At 43.6% G+C, this 14,027-nt stretch overlaps 1 protein-coding gene across 1 annotated transcript in view; it reads left to right on the forward strand.

Annotated features, from left to right (window-relative positions):
- NCKAP5 (NCK associated protein 5) overlaps positions 1 to 14,027 on the forward strand; it is a 789,197-nt gene that overhangs the window by 503,560 nt on the left and 271,610 nt on the right. Inside the window, exon 6 of the mRNA XM_081142261.1 lies at positions 3,996 to 4,083. Coding sequence (XP_080998387.1) covers positions 3,996 to 4,083 — 88 coding nt within the window. The remainder of the gene's footprint in view (positions 1 to 3,995; positions 4,084 to 14,027) is intronic.

Here is a 14,027-nt window from a genome sequence, read left to right on the forward strand (position 1 = left end):
CTGGGAGACACTGGGTACAGATTCAATGACAAGCACCCCAGTGATCTATTCTTTACAAGGGGGTGCTGACAGAGGGGGCCCAGGGAAGAGAATTTTGGTTCAAAGCCTCACTGATCCTGCTCTTGGGTAGTTTTGAATTGTTTGCTTGTTTGTTGTTTTAATGCATTCTTATTTAATGTCCAATTTTCCTAACTAAGTTAGTGCCCTTTTTAAGCAAAGACTGTGTTTAAGGTTCTTTTTGCTTGTCCCAAATGAACTATCATAATAATTTTCTTAAATGATATGTTCCTTAAAACATGAATCTATTTTTAATAAAATAAAATAGCTGCATTTATATCTATGTTACCTGAAATATGAATTTGGTTTATTTTTTTTGCATATAAATTTGCATATGAATTTGGTTTATTTTTCTGACTCATGTAGGTCTTAACTTTTTAAAAATAGTTTACTAATATGCATTAGAAAATATATTTTACTAAGTATAATTTAGGCCTATATATTTTTAGTTATAACAGCTACTTACCCAGTAGTTAGGGGAAGAAAGGATTTAGACTCAAATTTGACAATAGGAAAAGAAGAACTGGAAGACATTATTTCAGGTCAGTGTTTAAGGATAAATTGCACCAATCAGCAACTTAAACCAAAAACAACTCCTCTGCCCACGCCTGACCCGGAGAAAGGAATTGACTGATTTTTAGTCACATTTGGGGAACAGATGGTAGAATTATTCTGTGTGCAGACTGGTGATGCAAACCATACACCTCAGCTATCAAAATAACAAAACGAAGTAAAATGTCACTGGGCACTCAGATGACAGTGGTTGATGCTACACAGTCTTTGATTTTCTGGAAAATAAATAGAGAAGTTTGCTGAATGAGAATTTTAAAAAAAGATGTTATCAGGGAATAAATAATGGTATAGTCTCATCAGGTTCAAATATTTTCCCTGTGACCGTATTCATAGAGGTTATGAAGAGACGGGACAACTTAAATTTCTACCAAGTGTTGGGATCAGTCCCTGTAACCCTGTGCCAAGTGGTAGCTTGGAAATGTAACTGGTTTTAATTTTAATTAATTAATCACAGTGAGACCCTGAGATTCTGTTTTAACAACTGTCTGTCCACCCCACATTTTCCTTTTTTAAAAGGCAAAAGCCAAGAAAATTTGGGGAAAGGTGAAGAGATGTTGTTTTTCTCTTTGATTCAGCCATTTGTGCACAGAACTTCTGATTATAGGTATAATTCAGCACAATATGCATGCTCACAGAATTGCATTTTAACTTGTTTCTTAAAAAAGGCAAGATTTTCATTTTAACTGAGTTCTAACCTTTGAGCCACCTTTATGCCGAATGTCTGTAACTGAATGAAACAAGAACTGAAATAAGAAAGAACTGCAGCGTCTGTGCTGAGGCAGGAAGGCGGTGGGCCAATACTGCGAGCGCAGCGGCTCGCCCCGGATCTGCGCGGCAGGGCCCAGTGAGATGGGGCCAGTCATCTCCCTTATCATGGCTCCTCTGGCTTATGATAGGGTTAGCACATCAAGGGAAATCCACTAGCGCTCAAGAGATTGTTTCTGTTTATATATAATGACAGAGAGTATTAGAAATGGGCTCTGATCAGTTTTTATTTCAGAATTTGTGACTTTTTCACACTTATTTCTTCCACATAAACTTGGTTTGTCTCTTCCACCAGATATTAAGTTCTCCTCAGGTCAGAAACAATACTGTTGCCTTCGGCATCCAGTAAGTGTTCACCAAAATAAATCCTAATCAGGACTTAAGACTCTGCTTTATTTAAAATCGTTTTCCTGCAGGCCCTGGCCAGGTAGGCAGCTCAGTTGGCTATAGGGTCGTTCCCATACATCAAGGTTGAGGGTTTGATCCCCGGTCAGGGCCCATACAAGAATCAACCAATGATGCATAAATAAGTGGAACAGCAAATCAGTGTTACCCTCTCTCTCCCCCCCTTCCTTTCTCTCTATAATTAATAAATAAATAAATAAAAATAAATAAAATAATTTCCCTGCGTGTACATAAGTTCCTGTGGAAAGAGGCTCCTATTTTTAAAGTCAGTAAACATGGTTTAATCCTAACTCCCACTCAACTAACCATGATCCTTTAAGTAAGCCATTTAATTTTCCTGTTGCCTCATCTTTCTCATCTACTACACAGATACAGTGATAATTTTAAAGCACATTGTAATGAAGGATAGATGGAAGAGTTCTTTGACAAGGTAAACGTACTATTTCATTTTGAGTTATGATTATTACTAACATAAGCTTTGTGAAAATATAGGAAACAGATTTTGTTTTCCTGGCTGGATGTGTGAAGAGGTGGCTTATATAAATGTATAAATGTGCGGTCACACATCATTCCCTAACCAGTCATGATCGGTGTCCATGTCTTGTTGAAATCCTGAGTGGGTCCTGGTGCTATCCCCTGTGAATTCCCCAGTCATAGTCCAGGCTTGGACTGGACTAGCTCATCTGCAGGTTCCTCACCCTGCTGCTCAGTAGTTATATAACGTATTAGAAAGGTTGGCATTTTGCACTACACTGCCTTGGTTGCTGTAATTCGTGGGCCTCCTAGAGCCCTTAGTGTGCCATCCTAGAAGCCCTGAGCAGGAGAGAGAAGCTGCGTCAGCCTGCTGTCTGTCTTAAACTAGTATCATACTGAGCCACCAAACCATGTGCTTCAAGATGGGCCTGGAAGAGACAGCCAACTCAGGCTCTGGGCAGGAGAGCCCAGGTTCATGCCACAGTTCAGGCGTCTTGCTCTCGGAGTTCTGTCCCTGGATCCTTATGGATGGGCCCCGAGGACAAGGTCATTCAAACACAGTTTGAGTGCACATAGTGAATGCCTGACAAAGCGTAAATACTTCAGACTTTTTAAAATAAATTAAGAAAGGATTCATGTAATAATGTGTACCGAATACTACTTTATGCATAATTGGGGAGACACATAAGAAATTATGAAATGGTTCTATACCAAATATTTTAATTTACTTCAGAAGATAAGACAAGCATACATGAAATATTTGAGCATTTACATTGGGGAGTTTTTAAGTAATAGCATGATTGATTTAACATATAGGGCTATAAGAATTCAAAGACATGAAGAACCAGTGAAACAGTCCTCTTAGGAAGTAAAACTTGAGGTGGATTTTGAAGGATGGATGGGATTTGAGAAGATAAAAGGGTGTGGGCATTTTAAGCAGTAGTAACAGCATGAGACAATGTCTGGAACTAGAAACAGGTGTGTTTGTTTCACTCTTTACTTTGGGGCCATGCAGGGGTAGGAGTGGGCATTGGAAGTGGGTATTTAATACAAAATAGGATTATAACATACAATATATGTCATCATATAACTATTGAAATACTCATAAATGTGCACTAAGATGTATGTGTAAAGATTGTTTGAAATAGTAAACATTTTGAAGTGAGTTAAATTCTGTCAGTAGGGGAAAGATTAAACAATTGATGGTGCAGTCACATCACGAAATACTCAGAATAACTGAGACGGATATAGTAGGTCTCTGTGTGCCCACATAGAGTGACCACCATGGAAAGAAGACATCGTAGTATATTAATGGTGAAAATGGATTTATGTAATATATGTCAACTTTGAAAACTGATTTTAAAAAATGAAAGTGGTATTTCAGGAAGATGAATGTGGTGACGTCGTGTCAAATTCAAGGGGAGCAGCGGAAAGTGAAGAGGGCGTTGGGAGATATTTGCATGAGCACAGATGCAGGAGGCCAGAGACAGGATCCTGAATGGTAAAGAGACGGAGAAACCCAGAGACCTTCCGAAGACAGACTTTGAAGGACTTCATGACACATTCACGATATAGGGGATGAAGGCAAGGAAGAGAGAGGAGGTTTTTCAGGCTTAAGCTTAGGAAATATACACTGAAGACTGATTTCTGCTAAGGGGAATAGACTCATGTTAATAGGAAACCTTTAAAGAATTTCTTCTTTTGTTTTTTTTGTTTTTCAGGATGGAAGAAACAGTACGAAATCTACTGCAGAGTCAAGGGCCTCCCGAGCAGAGAAAGGAAGACACTGTTAATATAACGGCCTATCAGGTACACCACGCTGCTTGCTATTGACTGGGTACTGGGCAGCCTGTTGTTCCTGTGTCTGTAGTTCTGCCGTCCCTAATTCAGAGACAAACAAACAAGTCTGGGCGTGACCCCAGTGCTGGGAGCCGTACTGTTACCTCTTTTTGAGAAATCCTGTGCGCATTTATTTAACTCACTTATTTTTTGAACTCCTACTTTGAAAAGGATTGTAGATTTGGTTGAAGGAAGATGTAAGAAGTAAGTTTGCAGTGAAACCGAGACCCCTAATAATATCTCAGTACTCTGTGGTCAGGGCTCTAAGAGAGGTAGCTATAGCATTCCCCGGGACACAGGGCAGGGAGCCACTCACCCGGTCTGGGAGTTAAGGAAACTCTCCAAGAGAGGTTTGACATTAAGGGGGCCTGAGGAAGAGGGAACAAGAGGGAGGACATCGGAGGCAGAGGGGGGCCTGGCTGGGTGCAGGGGTGCATTTGCACGGCAGGCTCATGGAAACTAAGAAGCTCAGGGTAACCAGATAATGGCCTGGTGAGAGGACGAGGCTGACTGTGAGACTGAGGGTGCTCGGGAGAGCTGGATGAGGTCATGCTCCTGTGCTGTGGTTGGGGGTGGCCTTGCACCTGGGCAATGTGGACTCTGAAGAGGTCCAAAGAGAGTAAGTGGTCAATGCAGTAACAGGTTGTCATCTTTCAGGAGCCCTAATCCTGTGGCTCTTTAACGCTAGTAAAGGTACGAGGCTGGAGAGCACGACTGAGTATGACCCAGTTGGCCACATAGGTGGGAAGGCTCTGGCAGGTGGGAAGAGAGATACAGCAGAGAGAGCACAGGTACTCCTTCTATATAAATAGAGGACTTCTGTTGAAAATGACTTAAAATCACAAATAGAGACCCAATATCTATTGCGCAACTATGCACAGAGAGCTAAAAAAGCTAAGATAGGCAAGGAAATGGGCCGAAATTTGAGGTAATCCCTGGGCAGCACTTGGTGTCTGCCGGCTAAAGGAAGTGGTCTGGGAGGCAAACGTAGGAGCCCAGCGGGTACAGGTGACCTCACACCAGCTTCCCTGGTTCATGGGGCAGCTCAGTTGGTTGGAGGGTCGTCCCATGCACCACAGGGGCGCGGGTTTGATCCCTGGCCTAGGTGCGTGCGGGAGGCAGCTGATTGATGTTTCCCCCTCTCTCTTTCTCTCTTCCTTTTCTTTCCTCTCTCTCTCAACTCAATAATAAACAAAAACAAAAAACATATCCTCAGGTGAGGATTAAAAATAAAGCATGAGCCCGGCCGGGTGTGGCTCAGTGGTTGAGTGTCGACCTAGTATACAGGCGATCAGGGTTCGATTCCCGGTCAGGGCACATGCCCGGGTTGCGGGCTCGATCCCCAGCAGGAGGCGTGCAGGAGGCCGCCGGTCAATGACTCTCATCATTGATGTTTCTCTCTCTCTCCCTCTCCCTTCCTCTCTCTGAAATCAATAAAGATATATTTAAAAAAATAAAAAAAATAAAGCATAAAAATCCATTTCTTGAGAAAATCTTCATGAGGGATGGTTTTTATCTGGGGAACGCAGGGTCCACTTTTCCTGACGTGAGGTCACCTGTAGTTAGGATGTGGCTGTAAGTCCTCCTGTCCCTGAGCTTTTCCTAGGTATTGCATCTGCTTTGGTGGAAAATTGAGGTATAAATAAAAAGGGGGGTGGGGTGGGGAGGAGGCTTGATTCTGCAGAAAGTGGTTCTGTGTCGCCTTCATAGAGTCATATGAATCTGAAACATGAGTCGTGTGCTCCCTGCACTGGTCACGTGAGGTCTGAGTTAGACCTGAGAACTCGGCACCAGGCTTGTGCTTTTCCCAAACACCTTCTCGCTGCTCATCAGGCTTCTGCTTTCTTTTGATAATATTCCAGTCTCTCCACCGCTTACTGGCCAAGTCTGTGGTGTAGACATTTAACATCACCAGACTTTATTTTATGAAACTGGAAGCTACTTAGAAAAAACAGATGCACTTTAACAAGTGTGTTTCAAACCAATTTCCTCTGTATAACCCAGCCCATTAGGGTTGGGAGCGCAGTGCCTCCCTCTAGGGGGAAGGCAGTAAATCACTTGAACTAATACAACATGGAGGGGATTTTCCATTCATCGTTCTAACTGGCCTCAGGCTCCTTATGTGGAAAATAGGAGACGGACATGGGTCCCGCTGCCTGTAAGGTCATTTATACCTTCAACAGATGTTTACTGAGCTTGAGGTATGTACTAGGTACAGCCTGTTCTCCGGGGATTCAAGAAATGGGAAGGGAGAGAAGGGAAGGAGAAATCTTGCTGGGCATCACTGAGGCCCAGGGAGGTCCCCGTCAGCTCACAAACTCTGGTACCCTAAGCATGGCTTATAGCAGCAAAATAGATGCGTACAAGATGGGCGTGCTGATCCTAGTGGAGCACGTAGTTGACACCTTCCTCAAGTCAAATTTTGTGGTTCGGATAGGAGCTGGGAGATTTATTGCTTCATAATGCGGGGTGTTATTAACACACCTGATTCAGATTTTCCAGCAGCACGATTTGTCTGACAGGAGCCAGAGGCCCATGCAAAGCTGAGGCCCATGGGAAAGAGGGAGCTGGTTTCATTTTCCACTGCAGACGTTTGCTCTGAGGCTTTTGTCATTGAGCTAACGTGATGCCCGCAGAGTCATAGCTTTCTGTGCTCCAGGCCTGCGCTCACTGAATTGCACGCATTAAACGGTGGCTGTACTTTGTTCAGGGGTGTGTTCCTGAAGACCTCTCCCAACTTGTGACTGGCATAACTTATAACTTGCATAATTCAACGCAGGTTCTCTCAAAGGACAGTGGGTATTTGTGTTCAGCAGGTGAAGCGGACCCACTGGTTGGTGGTTTACAGTTTATCAGCTCTGCCCTTGCACAGCTGTGCAGTTCTCGACTTTTTTAATTTGGAGAATTTATATGATTTCAAGGTTTCTGCATGAAGTGACATTAATAATATTTTTATGTGACCATGAGTTCAGATTTACCTAGTTCAGAGCCCCAGTGAATGTGACTAGATTGTAGCTCATTCAGTCCCTATATAACTTCACACAGGAGGTACTGTCACTATTCCCATCTTAGTGACGTGGACCTGGGCTCAGAGGGCTACGTGCCTGCCCAAGGATGCACAGCCTGGGAGTAGCCTAGGAGGGATTCAAACCCCAGTCTGGCTGGCTGGCTCCACGGCCTCAGCTCTTCATGCTGAGGGATTGTAGAGAGATTAAACGATGGGGCCCAAGTTATCCTCTGGTTATTATCTAAGTTGGGATCTAAACAGAAGCCTTTCCACTTTCTATCTAAAACTGTCCATATTCAGTCATTCCTTGATTTGCTCGTTTATCCATTCAAATGACATTTATTCATTTCCTTGTTTACATAAGTGTAGTAGTTTCCTATGGCTGCTGTAGCAATTCAAGGAGTTAAAACCACATGAATTTATTCCCTTGTAATCCTGGAGGTCAGACGTCTGAAACCACGATGCCGGCATTCTTTCTGCAGCTTCAGGGCAGACCATTTCCTTGGTTTTCCAGGTCCCAGCATTCCCTAGCTTGTGCTCCTTTCTTCCATCTTCAAAGTGCAGGACTCCGAACTCTGCTTCCATTGCCATATCTCTTTTTTCTGAGTTTCACCCTCTCCCCTCCTTCTATAAGGACCCTGTGATTACATTAGACCCATCCTGATAATGCAGGATCATCCCCCCATATCAAGATCCTTATTTTAATCACATCTGCAAAGTCTCTTTTGCCATATAAGGTATCATTCACAGGTTCCAGGGATTGGTATGTGGACATCTGGGGGGCGGGGGACATTATTCTGTTCATTGCACTAAGTGACACATTAATCTAGCAGGCTGGCAGGACCTAGCAGACAGCAAGCTAAGTGCTGGCATACAGAGATGCCTGCCTGACAGGGGCCTTTTCCTGGAAAGCTCAGTTGATAGGATGCTGGACAGTGGGGAGGAAAGGCAAGTAATCAAATATATGCAGCAGTGTGACAGGAGTCAAAATAGCCGCCTGCCTGGGGTTCTGGAAACACAAAGGACAGTGCCACCAAACCTACTACACTGTGCTCCCTGGAGACTCTGCCGTCTGCCTCACACTTGTTTTTAATAATGCATTCATACCTGGCACCAAGAACAATCTCATTGCATCAGGGGGAAATAAAACACTTCAAAAGAGTGTCTGTAGAGGAACCTGGGTCAGTAGAAACATCCTCAGTTTCCCTTCTGCTTTTTCTTTCTCCAATTTATTCTCTCTAGGTGGTGTGTTATACATTCTTGTTGCCCATGTCACCATTTTATTTAATCAAGCAAGTTAGGAAACATGTTAGGAAAAAAATAATTAGCTGTGAAAGGGGGCAATTAAACACAAATAAAATGGAGCAATTGATTGGAGAGGGCATTGTTCCTGAAGCTTCACCTGTGGCAATATGGAGATGCAGGCAGCCTAAGTTACCAGGAATCCTAGCACTAACGATGGGTTGCCCCTTACAGTCCTCTCATGTCCACAGCGACCCTCTGTGCTGCTGTTTTGCAGCTGATTCACTTCTCCTTGTCTCTGCTTTTCTCTCTGGAACATGAAGTGAACCCATATTAGCTAATTCATTTAGAAAGAAAGAGGCAGATGGACAAATGGAAACACAAATAAGGGGAAACAGACCTGCATGTGGATACAGCCTCTGCCACTAACAAGATTTATGACCTCGGATGGTCGCTTAAACTCCCTGGGTCCTTGGCTTTCATATTTGTAAAAGATAAGGTTTTGGACTAGATTAGGGATCACAAACACAAATACCTGCAGTTGCTAGATAAAAGTGGGCCAGATATGAGAAAAATCGAGAGCTCTCTAGGGGCTTGCATTCTGTTTTTCTACTTTTGATGAAAAAAACGGGTACTGAGAGAGGTTTTTTGTTTGTTTTGTTGTTGTTTGTTTTGTTTTTAATAAAATACAAAACTCATACTTATACAATAGCAACCCATACCTGTTTTAATGGCAAAGGACAGTAGAGAGTGGTGGAAGCTGTGGCAAACTGGAGAGCCACTGTCAGGCCTCAAGACAGCGGCCACAGCCCAGCTGCAGCAGAGCCAGGTGGCCCAAAAATGTGGACAGATGGCCACATGGTTCAAAAGCAGTTGAAGCTCAGGTTTTATGGACAGTTTCTCAGTCTGTAAATAGGGCTTATTTTTTTATACCTGGACTGAACAAAACATGTTAGACTGAGGACCACCCTCAGAAGAGAAAGGTGATTTCTCAGGTTTCTTCTTAGAACTTGGGGATTTTGAGGCTTCTTTGCCATCCTGTGGGCCTTGTTACAGGAAGGATGAGATGCAGTGTGGCTGCCTGGAGCACTGTGCCCACCGCGAGCCATTACCTGCTGAGGCCCCCCCATGTGCCAGTCACATTGGAATCCCTTCCCAAGTGTGAGCTCGTGTCTTCACGGGAACCCTTGGAACTAGGTCCTGGTATTTTCCTCATTTTTCAGAAGAGGAAACTGAGGCACAGAGAGGTTAAATTGCTTGCCCAAAGTTGCACATTTCCAATTTTAGGTCACTTGAGTTCCTTTGCATCCTTTCAGCTGGCTCAATAGTTTCCATAAAAACAGAGCAGAAACTTTGTCACGAACTGCAGTGAGTCACTGTCCCTGGAGAGGACAGAGAGGCAGCTCAGTGCTCAGCAGAGTCGCAGTGGTGCCCCACTTTGCCTCTCTTCCCCTCTTTACTTTGCCCCCAGCTTCATGGAGAGCCCTGAACTGTGTGTTTTCTAAGTCTAGCTTCATTATTTTTAAAGATGGTCTATGCTCAGTCATTAACGCCTTAGCCTGCGCTTAAAGCAATGTGGTATGTTCCCGAGTTATTTCCATTTGAAGTGATGTAATGGAAAATCAAAATGACTTTTTCCTGAAATAATTTCTTAAAAGTGTTCTCAGATGTGATTAAGCAGCTGATGCTTGTGGAAAGGGAACCTTTCTAGTTATCGTAAAATTTGTCAGCCATCAAGTATACATCCAGTTCCTTCTGTGTACACAGAAGTGCGTGACCTTGCCTGGGAAATTCTTTCCTGGAGCCAGGGCCTGCCTGGTGGAGGTGATACTTACCTCACCAATGGTAATTCTTACCAGGGATAGGACATGTTTGGTTTTAAACTCCACCCCCTTCTTCCCTGTAATGACTTAAGCAAACTTAAAAATGTAAGTGCACTAGAAAGAAAAGTTAGGGTTGAGAAATTATATTAAACAATCAGTTACAAAAGATACCTAAGAAAGCTCTTTTAAATAGCAATATTCCTAGTACATTTAAAGTGTGGCTTCCCCCAGCTTCTAGCACAGTAGCATTTTTTCATGAATACATGTTTTCAGGAACCTCAAGTCTCCCAAGTCTCTTTCCTGGTTGAGTTTCAGGACCACCTAGGGGAACCCTCACACATTCAGCTGTCTGGGGGCCTCCTTAAAGCTCCTGACTTGGAAGGATCTGTTTGGTTTTGTCATTTCCAAGTTTGATGAGTCATCTTCATTCCTCAGGTCCCTGTATTGGCAACTAGCAAGGTACCTCAGTACCCATTTTTTCCCCATCAGTGTTCCCCATTTGCAAAGGAGAAATGGAGTTGTGGCTCCCAGACCAGTTCTCAGTCCAGTGCAGAGTTGAATATGCATCTCTACGGCACCTGCACTGATGCTTTCACACACAATACTGGTCCAGTAAGTGCTCTGGAAGTTAATTAGTCAAGAGCACTGAACTCATTAGAATTCTTTAGAGAACTGGACTGTAATTTATACAAGTTATTCAGAAAAGTGCTTAATTTTTCTCTTTTTACCTAAATAAAATAAGGTAAGCAAATGCAAATACGTGGATCAGCAGTCAGTACATTCGCTGAATGCACACAGCTGGGTAAGTGATTTCAGATTCTACTGTGTTGGAAGAGCAGCTAAGTCTTTGCACAGGTATTTATAAAATTATAGTACACAAGAGGATATGAAAGAGTTTACTGAGTGCTTTTATTTATGGTCTGTAAACTCAGGAAGTCTCAAGTGCCTTCGGTTCTGCTTCAGGAAAGTTGGCCTTCTACCCGGCTGGCCCAGCCTAGTGGAGTGGGGTTGCCATCCTCCCCCCAAACTCCCAAAAGGGAAAGAGATTTGGCCTTTTCTTTGAATCGCTGTGAACTTTGAATAGCTGCTGATGAGGAGAATGGTAATAAAGGGAGTATTTTCATTGTGTGTTAAGTTTTAAAGGGCTGGAAGTGTTCCTCAAGGAAGCAGTTTCCTTGCTTCCTCTTTCTGTTCTTTTTTTTTAGTTTTGTTTAAAGCAACATCCTCTGTTTGTATAAGTTTAGACGCAGAAAAATCAGGGTTTCTCAAAGCCAAAGCGTATGATGAGATTCAGTACAACCAGAAGCACTGTCCTACATAAAACAGTTCTCTTCTCTTTGAAATCCTTCTGTAAGATGAATTTATGACCTTACACCCTACAGAAGTAGCTTTTTAGGGGTCCAGAAGTTTCCAGAACAGCCTCATTTGGGAGCACCTGCCTGTTAGCACACCTGAATAAGAACACTCACCTCTGTAATTCCAACGTCACATGAAATACTTGCAAGGGATCGGAGACGTTTCAATGCTGTCACTTAGAGTTCAGATAGTCACTTACATACTTTGCGGGAATTTAAATCCTTGGTTTAATGGGTTCTGTCTCTGCTTTCTCATTCTCAATTTCTGCCTGAACTCTCTGCTCAGATATGAATACTTTTCTTGTTAGATGCTTTGACCCTGAACTGAACTCTTACCAAGTAAAAGCAGAAAATAGTCTCCCTGTTAAGACAAATGTAACCTCTGAATAAATTGGTGCCCTGGAAAAGCACCTCTCCATAGAGGTGAGCTGGGTTTTGCCCATGAACACGAGCCACTTTCCTCAGCTCATCTCTGCAGAGGGAATGAGTCTGGAACATTCACAGAGCGTCTCAGGTCAGGAGGTGCTGCGGATAGAAACCAGGAGCCGCTGCTTTTTAGTAAGTGTGTGGCTTGGGCAAATACTTAGGGCGCTTCGGATCATTAACCAGGCATATCAGCTATTTCTCCCTCGTAGGGACAAATACATTTGAACAGAGCAAAATCACGATGATATCAATCCTTGAACTTTGGTCCTATTTTCTTAACCCACCTAAGGCTACAAAACTATAATTTTCTTTATTTTAGGACTTGGCTTACCAGTGCTTTATGAAATGGAGATAAAATAGCCCTTGGGGGAAAATGTACAATTTTCCTGAGATCTCTCCTATACAGTAACCTTTCAGCTATACATCCTTATTGATTTGTCTGCACGGCGAGCCCAGCATGGCAATGAAGAGGAAGCACCAGGCGTGGGCCGAGAGAAAAAGGGCCCGGCCAGGATCTGCTGCCTGCAGTTAGCCAGTGCAGGCCTCAGGTGTTAACTGGCCTCACAGGCATACCTGAGGCAGCAGACCAGGCCTTCTCAGGCTTAGAAGCTTGTCCCTGAGCCCTGCACAGCAGACTCCAGACGTGGGAAAAGTGGCCATCTGCAAAAAGGGATCTTCTCCAGGACTCAAATGTGAGACAAGGGCTCAGACTATGATCCGGTTCTCAGCCTACCTGCGCCACAACCCAGAACATTTTACCCCATCTCCAGAGCTGAGACTGTGTCTTGGCATGTTTAAAATGTCCCTGGGGGATTCTAATATGTCATTAAGACTGTGAGTCAGTCAACACCATGATTGTGACCATTTTTTCTAGCCAGCTCAAATCTGTGGGGAAAGTGCAGGAGAAGATTCTTAGAGAAGTTTTACTTATAGGGTGTAGGCGAATGTACTTCAGTGGAAACTCAGTGACTTTTCTATCCCACCAGTATTTCTGCTATTGCCTGAAGGGTAGATTATCTAACCTTAGGTCAGCTAAGGTTGTGCCAGCTGTGCTGGTGTCCAAGGTGGAGGATTCGCCTCCCCCCTGACACTGGGCTTTGTAAACTCCTCTGGCTCTGGAGGGTGAAGATGGTGAAGTTCACTAAACACATCTTGTTCCCTCTGCCCCATGTCGGTCTGTGAGCCAGGCATTCAAATATAAGTGCAGACAGTGCTCTGGGCTGCTTCTTGCTGTGTGAGAATTACCTTAGATTAATAATGGAAAGAGGCAACTTGAGCAAAGGAAAGGTGTGCACCGTTACACTGATGCCATGAGCTCCCAGAAGCCCTCGCTGTGTAGAGACTGCATATATCGGGGGGTGGGGGTGGAGAATGTGAGATGGAGAAAGTAAGTAAGAAAAAAGAAAAAGTTCTGGGTCAGATTGACCTGGAAGCCGAGCCCAGTGTCCTCTCTCAATTAGTTTTGTGATGACACATTGATCAGTTTGAGTCTCCCTTTCCTCTTCTCCACAGTAAGGCTAAATGGAAGGGCTGCTGTCTTCGAAGAGCTTCCCAGACGTGATTTCACCTAACAGTTGGAGCTGGCATGTGACATGCATAGCACATTAGTCAACGAACAGTAGCAATTGTGTATTATTACACATCTAGCCCCATCTATCTACTCATCTCTTTTCACACAAATTCTTCCTCTTACCCTGTCCCACTCTAGCCCACCCTAGCAGCCAGCACTGCTGAAACTGCTAAAATTATAAAAGTTTCAGAATTGGAGAAAATGACAAAATGCATTAGGAGCCTTAACCCAGGGTCAGGTTCACAGACAGGACTGGCCTTTTGGGTGGTACCTTGTCTACTGCACAATCAAGTCATCCCCAGACCCTCTCTGCTAATATGTTCTTATTTTTATATGTTTCTCTAAAATTCCATCTATTAAAAGCATCATTCCATGCAAGAAATTAAGAATCAAGAGAGTACAGCAGAGCCTTGAAGAACATTTCCCTCAGTGATGTTTTGTTAAAATGTTGATGAGGGGGGGAAAATCGATTCCCGGCAGGGCCACTGTCT

The sequence above is a fragment of the Miniopterus schreibersii genome (assembly GCF_964146895.1).
Source record: "Miniopterus schreibersii genome assembly, chromosome: 7".
NCBI lineage: Eukaryota > Metazoa > Chordata > Mammalia > Chiroptera > Miniopteridae > Miniopterus > Miniopterus schreibersii.